Raw genomic sequence first — 12,317 nt, forward strand, 5'->3', positions numbered from 1 at the left:
TGCTTCAATTATTCCATCACCAACTCACTCTTCACTCATCTACAGCTCTCTCAAAGTTACAACACTCCATCTACAGTACAACTTATACCCACCAATCTCCACCACCAACACCACAACAACACCACCACAACCATCACCATGCAGATCAAGGCTATCCTCTTCGCTCCCCTCCTGGCCACTGGCCTCGTCTCGGCCGCGCCCGCCACCAGCAAGCCCAAGACCTTCGAGATCATGGCTCTCCGCTCCGCCAGCCCCATCCACTTCTCCGAGCTCCAGGCCGCCCGCAACAGCATCTTCCTCCAGCTTCCCGACCAGAAGGCCTACTGCCACACCAAGTCGGACAACTACGCCACCTTCAAGCTGGTCGGCGACGAGCTGCGCCTCTACAAGTCGTCCGGAACTCCCCAGAAGATCTGGACCGACCGCTCCGGCATGGGCCAGGGCGTTCTTGGCTACAGCACTGGCGACTCCAAGCCCCGGAACGGCGAGCACAAGGGATGGAAGATTGACAAGAACGGCGACCTGACCTTCAAGGGCCAAGGTCTGCTTGCCTGCCCCGGCAGCATCAGCAAGTCTTGGAGCATCTGGGTCGACACCGGTATCGCCAACCCCGGCGGCAACAAGAACTGCCTGGGCTTCTCTGCCCGCACTCTGCCCATTGCCAAGCCCAACAGCTGCAAGTACACTGAGCAGAAGTAATGGGATCGAATGAGTGGATAATGAGAGCATAATTGGGAGGCTGCATAGGGAGAATGGGCTGGGCATGATGGAACATGGGCGCGACGGTGTATTGGTTATTACTGCATAGCGATCTTTAAACATAATAATTACATTTCGACATTAGATGCATTTTGTTCAGTTGTCCCTCGTGCCGTAGTTTCTGAACAATATTCGACGCATTGACGACCACTTGACTTCTCCACGCTTTCTTCATAGTTGGCTGACTGCCGAGATGATCTTAATTTGCTGCCTCACGGCTGGCTAAACAAGTTTCCCGATTTCCGATCGCGATTAAAAGCAATGTTTCAACGGGTCCACGCTTAACAGGGAAGCTCCGCCCTCGACTTTAGTTACTCATCCACCATCTTATCCACATGAGGCGGAGTGGGGTTCAGATCGTCCTCAAGCTGGAACTCACCGCATCATTTACAATTCACCAGCCTCTTCACGGAATCATCCATCGTCCCGTCGTCCCTTACAATGGAAACCTCGGCCCCGGAATCTACCGCGCCACGTATGTCGCAGGTGGCATCGTCGATCAATGTCGTCTCGTCATTTCTAGCGCATGAACAGATATCTAACGCAGCAGCCTTAGAATCTTTCCTCAGCTCCCCCTCCACCTCGAACGGCAACTCCGACGATCTGACGTCGACAAGGGACAAAGTGGTTGTGTTTTGTGCATCCGCAGTCCTCTCTACTGCCGAGTCGGTCTTCTCATGGGCCGCTGGGCGCACAAGCAACCGCTCTGATGGCCGGCCAAGAAGTAATGACAACGTCACCCTGGTACTCGTTGGAGGCGTGGGGCACTCGACGACGCTGCTCCATGATGCAGTCAAGAAGCATCCTGTGTTTAACACTATCGCCGACGAGGTTGATGGGAAGCCAGAAGCTAGAGTTTTGCAAGCGATTGCTGAGCGATTTTACAATCTTTCCATCTACAATGGCCAGCTAGGTCCAGGATCTGATAGGGTTGCGAATGACGGGCAAGGCGGATTGCTCATCCTTGTCGAAGATCAATCTACAAACTGCGGAGCCAATGCGTCCGAGACTCGAAGGGTTCTCGAAAGACACGGCATCAAATCGCCGCACTCAATTGTGGTTGTCCAGGATCCGACAATGTGTCGGAGAACCGTTGCCTGTTTCGAGCACACGTACTGGGATATCTCTCATGGCACCCTTCAAATCTTGAGCTGGCCGACCCTTGTTCCGGAGGTGTGCGTCAAAGAGACCTTGCAGAATGAGCTTGCACCATCACTTTCATCCCTCGCCTACATAAACCAGGGACAAATACTCACTGAGGAAGATGGGATGTGGTCAATGGACCGGTTTTTGGATCTTCTAATGGGAGAGATTCCGAGGCTGAGGGATGATGCAAATGGGTATGGGCCAAACGGCCGAGGGTTTATTGGCCATGTGGAAATCCCGCCTACTGTTGAGACGGCTTGGGAAATGGTGGAGAGCTTCTTGCGAGATAATAAAGGGGAGAACGTATCCCAGCGACAGCAAGTGGGAGCTTGATAGATGGCGTCACGAGTAGAAGGAAACGGAACGGCAGCAGCAGGTTCTTTCAATAGGTTTATTGTTTACGAATATGTGGCAGCTCACAGTTAGAGTGCATATAGAACCATACTCAAGCCAAATCACTGAGAAGGAAGTGAAATTTCACAATCTTCTAAAAATAATTAATAAATATACTATGAAGAATAAAAATCTAACCCGCTTCTCCCCCATTGCATGCTATCCCCAACGCTAAACATTATCATATGCACACCCTATCACTATATGTTCCTCCTATTAGGCCGTGGGGCAAGCCTTGGCGCTCTTGCTTGTCTTGGTAATCGTAACGGTGGTCGAGGCTCCAACCTTGACGGTTGTAGTCTTGGTCACCGTAGCTCGCTGGGTGACGGTGCTGCTGGGCTTGAGCGTGGTCTTGACCGTGGCCCAGCTGGTGATGGTGCTGCCTGGGAGAGTGACCGTCTCCACAGAGGTGACCACCTTGGACTGCGTGACAGTTCCCGTGGACTGGTCGAGCACAGATGTGATAGTGCGCGTGCTGGTTGCCGCGTTTGTGACGGTGCTGGCAGGCAGGGTGACTGTGGACTTGATAGTCTCCGTAGAGCTAGTCGTCGATGTCACAGTCACAGTGGACGCCTTCAAGGTGGTGGTCTTTCCAGTCGTCTGCGTTGTCAAGGCGGTGGTGGTCAAAGTGGAACCAGGGACGGTCGTGGTCGTATACTTGGTGTATTCAGACACGCTGGTGATGGTCGAGGTGGCAGCCTTTAGCGTGGACACCTTTCCAGTAGTCTTGGTAATGACCAGGTCGGTAGAGACAGTGGAACCAGCAATCGAAATGGTCGACGTCTTGACTGCGGTTGTGAATGTCGAGGTCACAACGACAGTGACAGTTTGAAGACCTGCTGCGCGAGCCAGGAGAGCACCAGCAGGGACGTCATCCGCCCAGACGAAATCAGAGCCAGGGGCCACGGTAGGCGCCGGGAACTCATCCAAGGACCTCTTCTTAGCGCTGTTCGCAGGGATACAGCTAATGGTTGTCGTCTTGGAGGAGGTCTTGGTAGAAGTGGTGTAAACCGTGACATATGAAGTCGTAGCCTTGGCTGTGGTGGTGGTGGTTCCGCCGGTGCCAGAGGTGACGGTGGTCGTGCTCTTGACGGTGACAGCCTTGGGGCTGGTTGTCTTGGTGGTTTCGACGGTGCTGCTGATGACCTGGGTGACAGTCGTAGGCTTGGGGGTGCTTGTCGTGTAGGCTGTCTCCGTGGTGGTGGTCTTGATAGTAGTAGCCTTGGCGGACGTGGTGGCGAACGAAGTAGTCTGAACCTTGACAGTGGTCCACGAAGTCTGGGTAGTGGCATCAGGGGTGATGGTCGTGCCGACGTCAATGATCTGGGTGGACTTGGACGTGACAGTTTCATTTGGCTCCGTGATGGTTTGCGGGATGGTAGTGGTGCTTTTAGCAAACGTGGTAATCGTGGCCGGGTCAGGGGTAATGGTGGTTCCAATATCAATAACCAGGGTCGTCTTGACGGTTGTAGTCTGCACAGGACCAGTGGTGGTTGTGGACAGCGTCTGCTTGAGGGTGGAGATGCTGGTGGTGAAGATGGTGGTAGTGCTAGGAACTGAAGACGTGGTGGAGGTAGACGTGGAAGTGCTGGAAGCAGAGGAGATGCTCGCGGTCTGGGTGACAGCTGAAGCAACGAACGGCGTAGCATAGACGAAAGTGCTGTTGATCCAGGCGGTGGCCGAGAAGAAGGTAGCAATCTCGAACTGTGCAGCGTCACTGGCGGACAACTGGGTGGCGAACGAGGCTCGGCTCTTGGTCGAAGCTCCAGGGCCAGAGTTGCCCATCTCACCAAAGATGACACCATCAGTGCGAGGATCGGTCTTGGTCCACTGGTCCCAGCCGGCAGCCTCGATCAGAGAGCCGAGGTAGCTGCTGATGTAGGCAACGCGGGCGTACTGGTTCCAGGGGCGACCAAGGGAGACAGACGAGTAGGACGCAGTGCCGGCGGCCTTGATGGTGCACTGGTCGAAGACGAAGCCGGCAGCGGTGGTGCTGGTGGCACGCTTGTGAGCGGTGATGTCGATGCCGTCGCGGTTCGTGGCAATGGTCGAGTTGAGGAAGTATCCGGCTCCAGCTCCCCAAATCATGTCGATGTTGCCCTCGATATACGAGTTGGAAGCGAACATGTAGCCGTTGATCAACAATGCGTCCTGGTTTCCATAAACCTGGCAGCCATAGAGACCAGCGTACTTGCTGCTCTTGACACCAAAGCCCAGAGAGGCGTAGCTACGTGATGGTCAGTATTGAGTATAGGGACAAGCGGCGAGTACTTACTTGGCAGTGGTGCCGAAAGTGTTGGCAAAGTTGATGTTGACAGCCTGGAAGTAGTTTCCGGTAGCATACACGGTCGCAGAGTCAGAGTTGGAAGCATCGGCCTGGGTGTCAATGCCCGTGTTGTACGTGATGGTGACCTGGTTCTGGGTGTAATCCTTTGGCGAGGAGGAGTAACCAAGGAAGATGGTGGTGCCAGACTTGCTGAGGATGAGCTGCTCGTTGTAGGTGCCGGGGTAGATGAAGACCGTGGCAGTCACACTGCTGGAAGCGGGGAGAGCGTTCAGAGCAGCCTGGATGGTGCTGTAGGTGGTCTTGCCCTCAATTGCGTTCTTGGAGACAATGAATGCGCCAGCAGGGGGGGTTGTGCCGTCATACGCCGTGGTAACTGGAGGCGTCACAACTGTCTTGGGCTGAGGCGTTTGGATGTCATTGAAGTAGGTCATGTCAATCCAGTCGGTGCTGTCCATGACACTGGCCAGGCTGTAGGTATCGCTGGTGAGCAGAGTGGCATAGCCAAACGCCTCTCGAGCAGCGGTGTTGTTGCCCCAGTTTCCAGGTCCATCGTTGTTGTACTCGGCGAAAGTGATGCCACCAGTCCTGGGATCGGTAGTAGACCAGATCTTCCATCCAGCTGCCTGGATAGTCTTGTCGAGATAACTGTTCTTGATGACGACGACGGCATACTGGGAGTAAGGGCGTCCGAGGTACACGGCTCCAGTCAGATCAACGGTAGCACTAGGGGCAGTTGTGAAAAGACACTGGTCGAAGATGTATCCACCGATAGCCGAAGCGCTGCTGCGAGCCTGGGCCGTGATGGCGGAGGACTTGCGCTTGGCTCCAAGAGTGCAACCCTTGAAGTAAGCCTTGGAGTAACCCCAGATGAAATCGATGGCGCCCTCGATGTAGCAGCTCTCGTAGTACTGGTATCCAGCAGTCGCACCGGTGAGCAGGGTGTCTTGCCAGCCGATGAAGGAGCAGCCGTAGAATCCAATCTTGTTGCCGTAGATGCTGGCAGCGAGAGTGACGTAGCTAGCGGTCGATCCATCCAGGTTATCCGAGTTGATGATGTCAATGTTGTACATTGCGATCTTGGTGCTGGCGGTCGCGATGGTCGCCGTCTCGGAGTTGCTGTGGCCGGTGGGGAGAGGGCTAACGGACAGACCTCTGGCCTGGGTGATGATAACCTGGTTGGTCGAGTAGGTCTTTCCAGGGGCGCTCTCGGTGTAACCAATGATCATGACTGGGCCAGCGCGGTTGACGGTAGGAACCTGCTCGTTGTAGGTACCAGCGTACATGAAGATGACCTGCGTCGAGGAGTCGGAAGGAAGGCTAGCGAGAGCATCCGTGAGGCTGCTGTACGAGCCATCAACGCTTGCGTCGACGGAGACGAGAACGGCGCCGGCGGGAGGCTCAGTGCCGCTGGTAGGATGAGCCCAGTCGGCGGCAGCAGTGGTGGTAGTAGCAGGAGCAGTGGTATCGGAAGTCTTGGTCCAGGTGTAGCTGGGCACGTAGTTGTACGCAGTCATGTCGAGCCAGCTGGTACTGCCGATGAAGTTTGACAGGGAGTAGGCTGAGGCCTGGGTTTCGCTCAGGCTGGTCGCAAAGGATGCGCGAGAGCTAGTCCAGTTTCCAGGTCCGGTGTTGTTGAACTCACCAAAGAGAACATTCTAACGATTATTAGCGGATATTCAGAACAAGAAACTGGGATAGAACTTACGCCAGTACGAGCATCATTCGTAGTCCAGGTAGCCCATCCCGCGGAAGAGATGTGCTTGTCCAGGTACGAGTTCATGTAGACTACAATAGCGTACTGCGACCACGGTCGACCGAGAGAGGTGGAGCCAAAGCTGCTTCCATAGCTCGACGTATAAGTGATGAGCGAGTTGTCAAAGACGAAACCACCGGCCCAGGTCGAGGAAGGTCGGTTCTGGGCGGTGATGTACGCGTTGGCCGTGTTGGAGGCGATGTAGCACTGGTGGAAGTACGCCTTGCTGTAACCCCAGATGAAGTCGACACTTCCCTCAATGTAGGAGTTGCTGAAGACCTGGACACCCTGGTTTACCAAGAGACTGTCCTGGAAGCCCTTGAATGCACATCCGTAAGCAGCCATGTTGGTGCCGTAGAAATCAGCGGCAAGGGAGGCATAGCTATTGGTCTGGGGGAACGTGTTGGTGAAGTTGAGGTTGTACAGGGCCAATCCCTCACCATTCGTGTTCTTCCAGTTGATCACGGGAGTCAACTCGTTCTGGTTTGAGCTTGTAGACACTCCGTAGCTGAACTTGATCAGGACAGTGTTTCCGGAGAAGTCGTTGGCAAAGGTGCTCTCTCCTCGAAGGGTGACCTTTCCTCGTCGGGTGATGGAGAACTGCTCCTCGTAGGTACCAGCCAAGATGTAGATGGTGTAGTCCTTTCCATCGCTGGGAAGGGCCGCAATGGCGGACGACACGGATCCATACTGGGTGCCAGTAGGGGTAGGGGCAACAGTGAATGCAGATGCAGCGGAGGTCGACGTGGTTGTGGTTGCAGCTGAAGTGCCAGACGATGTAGCAGTGGTAGAAGTGCTGGTGGCGGTGGTGGAAGTGGTCGCAACGGTGTACACAGAGTCAGGCCAGCCAGAGAAGGGGGCGATGGCGGACGAATCAAGCCAGCTATCATCACCGAGGATGTTCTTCACCGTGTATGATGAGCTGTCAGAAAGCACCTGGGCATATGTGGAGCGAGAGGAGGTATCAGCGCCGGGGCCGGTGTTGTTTGCCTCGACAAAAGTGCCAACCCAAGTGGAGGGATTGCTGATCAGCCAGCCAGTAGCAGCAATGTGAGCATCGAAGTACGAGTTGACAAAGGCGACGTTGGAGTTGGTGACGTAGTCTCTGCCCAGGTAGGTGCTCTTCTTGGCGAGCGAGGAGCTCTGCGGTACTACGGCGCAAGAATCGAAGACGAAAATTGACTTGCCATAAGCATTCTGGTACTTGTGGGCGGCGATGGTCTGGCCACTCGTGGTTCCATCGGTCATGATGACTGAGTTGTAGAAGTAACCGCCTCCTTGGCCCCAGACAAAGTCCGTGGTGCCGGAGATGCGACCGCCGCTGAAGTAGACGCTGCTGTAGTCGAGGTAGAGCGTTCCTTGGGAGGAGTCGATGTTGCAGCCGTAGAAAGCAACCTTCAGGGCCTTGACGTAGACAGCGAGGGCAACATAGTTGGTCGTCGCAGGGTAGCTGTTGACGAAGTTGATGTTGTAGAATGAGGCAAGCGTCGTCTGGTACAGGTTCTGGCTAAAGGTCGTGGTGGTAGAGGAACCTCCGGAGCTGGAGATGCGGCCGTTGGAGTTCGTGATGGTGACCTTGTTGGCGGAAGAGGACGCAGAGTTGGAAGTCTCACCACGGAAGACGACAGATCCAGTTCGGGCGATGGTGACTGCCTCGCTGTACGTGCCACCCAGGATGTAAATGTACTGGGTGGTAGAGCCGGCAGGCAGCGCGGCGACAGCGGCACTAATGCTGGTGTACTGAGAGCAAGCATTGTCTGCGGGGCCGACAATAAGAGCTGTGCTGGGCATGGACGAGGGCAAGCACGACGACACAGCGTTTGAAGCAGATGCTGAGGTGCTGGTAGTTGACGTGGTGCTCACGCCGGACGAAGTGGTAGTCGAGGCGACAGTTGAAGAGGAGTCAGTGGACGAGCTGACAGTGGACGAAGTAACAGTCGACGAGGTAACAGTCGACGAAGTCACCGTGCTAGACGTAGCAGAAGAGCTGCTAGAGGTTGTGGAGGAGCTCGTCGTCACCGAGGTAGAACTGGTCGATGCAGACTGGGCGTTCGCACTGTTGCTGGCCCGGATAGCACTCAGAACATCCGGATCAATCCAGTCCACGTTGGCAGCAGCCACCGAGGGGTTGACGTTCGTGAAGAAGTTGGAGATGTCGTAGACCGAGAGGTCCGAGGCGCTGGTATACAAAGTCACGTATGGCGCTCGAACAGCAGCGTTCTGGGCGTAGCTTCCGGCTCCAGTGGTGCCAAACTCCGAGTACTGGTTCACGTTGGGTGAAGGCTGCGAGATGGAATCAACGTGGGCACCGGTTCCAGCGATGAACGAGCCGATGCTAGAGCTTCGATACAAAGCAACTGATCCAATGCCGTTGGCTGCAAAGAGGTAGACACTCTTGTTGGTAAGTCCGGTCTTCTGAGCCACATTTGAGTTGTCCACTACAACAGTTGAGTTGTAGAGGACACCGCCGGACGTGAAGCCCGTGGTGTAGGTCAAGAGACCGCTGGAACTCGTGGCGGTGATTGTCGAGCCAAAGATGTAGAGCGAGGGATACTTGTAGAGGACAAGGTTCGTTGCCTCGATGTACGAGTAGGCGATGATAGCAGCCGCTAGGTTTCCAGTAATAGCAACTTGACCGGCAGACACGAAGCTGCAGCCGTAGAAGGCATTCTTGGCTCCTCGGATGTACACGGCGCCGTTGCTAGAGCCGATCAAAGAGTTGACAAAGTTGACGTTGCGCCAGGTCATGCCCTTGGTGCCGACGCCCATGTTCAGGGGCAGAGCAGCGGCTCCGCCATTCGTCAGGATGACCTTGTTGGAGTCCCAAGGATTGGAGTCGCGCTTCTGGGGGGTTGCCGTTGACGTTGCGCCGACGACGGTCACGGTGGCTGTGGCTGCGACAGAAACCGCCTCGGTGTATGTTCCGGCGAGAACGGTGACCGTGGGGATCGCGTTCGCCTGGGCATATGAAATGGCCGGGTTGATGGCTGTGTAGTCACCGCTTCCATCGGTAGCGACGGTGACAGCTAGATGTTGGTTAGTTGATGTCTGCGAAGTTGTGGATGAAGATGAGGTTTGTGTTGTGGATGAAGTGACAGTGGTGGAGGAAGTGGTAGAGACAGTGGTCGAGTCGGTGGAGGAAGCAGTTGAGCTCGAGTCGATTGAGGAAGCAGTCGAACTCGAGTCTGTGGAGGCTGTGGAGGCTGTCGAGTCTGTTGAGACTGTCGAGTCTGTCGAGGACGCCGTTGAGCTCAACTCCGTCGTGGAGGAGACGACATCGACTCCTACAGTATCACTTGGAGTGACGGAATAAGAAGGAGTCGTCTCAGCCGAGAGTCCGGGAGTTGTCTCTCCCGTGTTGCTCGGGGTCTCGGCATAGGAAGGAGTTTCTTCAGTTTGAAGTCCATCGGAGGTTGAGGAATCCGTAGAGTCTGTCCCAGGCGTCTCGATGGGCGTGGCAGTGGTCTCAATCTGGGATGAATCCGGCGTAGAAAACGCGGAGTATGTCCCTAGTGTATCGCTCGACGTGACAAAATATGAAGGAGTTGTCTCGGACTGGCCTTCCGGCCCCGGGGTAGAGTCTGCACTGCCGGTACTCGATGTCCCATCGGTGTTTTCGGATGTCGTGGACAGACTAAACGTGCCGCCGGGTGTGAAGGCGGTTTGACTGGAGAACCCTGTGGGGGTTGCCGCGATCGACAAGGAGTTGTCGGTGTTGAGTGGAGTGCTGAAAGGATCGTCGGTGGCAGTTCCAGAGTTACCGGGTGTTCCGGGGAGACCGGAGGTTCCAGAAGAACCAGGTGTTCCAGTTGAATCAGGCGTTCCGGGGAGACCGGGCGTGCCAGAAGAATCAGATGATCCGGTAGAACCAGGCGTTCCGGTAGAACCAGGTGTTTGAGCAGCCTCTGTTGGAGTCCCCGTATATGACAATGAAACTGAGACGGTAGGGTCGATCCCGGAGGTTGGAGTCGCTGAATCGACCAAAGAGTGTGGGCTGGAGGTGGCCAGTTCCTGTGAGAGCGGGGTGGATCCGGCCTCTGTAACGAGTGATGGTGATGCCGTGGGGGAAGGGGTAGAATCAGAGGCAGTGAAGGAGAAAAGAGTGGTAGGCCTCTTGGCACGGCAAGCAGAGGGTGGAGCACGACGAGAAAGAGAGACATCCGAACCTGTTAGAGCGTGAACAGCGCTCCCGGCGCAAAGGCCGAGGAGCATCCATCGCGAGATCTTAGCCATGATGCTCAAGCCCTGGTGCCTCTCAATCGACCTCGCTGAGAGAGGGAGAGGAGGTCAAAACGCAGGGTTGCAGCAGGACGAACAAGAATACAAGTACAACAGCCCCTGGCGCCGATCAATGGGGTGCGTGATGGACTGGAGCAAACGAATGGATTCAGGGTGACATTTCTCCAGGACTAAACCGGGGTGTCAGGTTGATAAAGGCCGTCTACCCGTAGCGCGATAGAGGTCAGAGAAGTAGAAAAAACAACTCGATGCCTCGTTGGGACGGCCCCGAGAGGCAGCTCAGCTCGTGGCGCCTTGATTAGTCTGCGAGTCGTAGCATGTCGACGCATCTCGTGGCCATGGAGCTCTGGACCCATCGAACAGATCCAGACTATCGGTATTTCCATGCTGGCGGGTCCTGCGGGATCCTTGCAACGGCCTCCAAATAGGGCAACGTTTGGATATCCGGTGCCGACGGTTCCTGGCCAGATGGATTCTCTCCAACGGGGACGGCCCTCATTGGCCTCCAAAGTCTTCCAGCGGCTTCAACGGCAGCTCCGGGGGGACTGGATGCTAGAGACAAGCGCCAGCTCCCCAGGCTGATTAGAGTATCGTTTCAGCCAGCGCCAGCAGAGACCGCGCTGAGCCTGGTGTCGGCAACGGCGTCGATAGTCTACGGAGGAGAATTCTCCGCCAATCCCACGCCTCGGTCTCGGCTTAAAGTCGTTCACTCAAGCTTTGACAGGAAAACGCCAAGCCTGTCATGGAATAGCCCCTGCTCGTACAGGATGAGCCCCCGAGCGACTAATGACGACGGTGGTACAAGCGGAAACCTAGACCACTTAGTCCAGCACCGAACCGAGAAGAGCCCGGTAACACGATCTAGACTCAGGGGGGACCCGTCGCGGCACACTTCTTCCTATCTCTTAGGGTGAAAATTCCTCGCTGGCCTGAGGGTTGCGGCGTGCGGCGTGCTGTTGCGGTGGGATTCGGGTCTTTCCGTGCTGGAGACGAGTCATATTCTAGACTACCATCGCCCTGCCATTGTCATGATGCTCTTCTACTGTAGACGCCGCGCTGTATGCCCAATATGGGCGGCTTGCAATCCAAGGTGACGTGGATGGCGTGGGTCGGCGGTGCAATGTTCCGCGCACAAGACAAAACGTACGTTGTATAGAGAAGCGGAAGTAGTCACAGTGGCAGGCGCGTAACAGCCAGGAAACCTCTTTTCCAAGAGAAATTCGCCATGGAGAGAGGAAATTGAAGCCTATCACGATGGCAACGCGCGTCCAATATTGAAAAGAGTCCACCATTGCCACGTTCTGGCCAGCCACCCCGTCATAATCACCCTGCAGCTAGCCGTAAATGAATAGAATTAGGCGAGTGACATTTATTCACCATTATCCGCTTGCCCTAATGGGGCCATTCCCCGTTGCCCTACCAATTCTCCGCTTCGGAGCCGAGGGGGTCTCTGAGTTAGTCGCTATCTTTTCCACATGGCCGCCACGCCACCACCTTCAAGCGCGACTCAGTCCAATACGGGGCCTCTGGCGAGTCACTCGCATCTTGGATGCCGACCAGTGAGCACGTCCCACTGCCTAATTGCCGCTGGCTAGCCGATTTCCTCCTTTCAGCTGAACGCGGGATGCCTCCCGATGTGGAAATCGTCCAGTTTGCGATGCTGGCTCTAGACTTTCGTGTCCGGGCGATTGCGCCACGTCAACTAGGTGATCCCTGCGCAATTTAACGCACATGGTCGAT

General features: G+C 55.5%; 3 protein-coding genes across 3 annotated transcripts; 2 read left to right on the forward strand and 1 right to left on the reverse strand.

The window, feature by feature from the left end:
• Nucleotides 1-138: 138 nt before the first annotated feature.
• On the forward strand, nucleotides 139-699 carry BGZ61DRAFT_536717 (uncharacterized protein; the record flags this gene model as incomplete). Its single annotated transcript, XM_046254445.1, has 1 exon — nucleotides 139-699. The coding sequence occupies one exon, from the start codon at nucleotides 139-141 to the stop codon at nucleotides 697-699; it is 561 nt and encodes a 186-aa protein (XP_046099720.1).
• Nucleotides 700-1,084: 385 nt separating this feature from the next.
• On the forward strand, nucleotides 1,085-2,416 carry BGZ61DRAFT_458903 (uncharacterized protein). The gene is made up of 2 exons (XM_046246813.1): nucleotides 1,085-1,234; nucleotides 1,316-2,416. The coding sequence occupies exons 1-2, from the start codon at nucleotides 1,201-1,203 to the stop codon at nucleotides 2,236-2,238; spliced, it is 957 nt and encodes a 318-aa protein (XP_046099721.1). The 5' UTR covers nucleotides 1,085-1,200; the 3' UTR covers nucleotides 2,239-2,416.
• Nucleotides 2,417-7,675, reverse strand: BGZ61DRAFT_458904 (pectin lyase fold/virulence factor). The gene is made up of 3 exons (XM_046246814.1): nucleotides 6,291-7,675; nucleotides 4,574-6,240; nucleotides 2,417-4,525 (listed from the first exon to the last, which is right to left on the reverse strand). The coding sequence occupies exons 1-3, from the start codon at nucleotides 7,584-7,586 to the stop codon at nucleotides 2,515-2,517; spliced, it is 4,974 nt and encodes a 1,657-aa protein (XP_046099722.1). The 5' UTR covers nucleotides 7,587-7,675; the 3' UTR covers nucleotides 2,417-2,514.
• Between the last annotated feature and the right edge of the window lie 4,642 nt (nucleotides 7,676-12,317).

The sequence above is a fragment of the Ilyonectria robusta genome (assembly GCF_021365365.1).
Source record: "Ilyonectria robusta strain PMI_751 chromosome Unknown BGZ61scaffold_21, whole genome shotgun sequence".
NCBI lineage: Eukaryota > Fungi > Ascomycota > Sordariomycetes > Hypocreales > Nectriaceae > Ilyonectria > Ilyonectria robusta.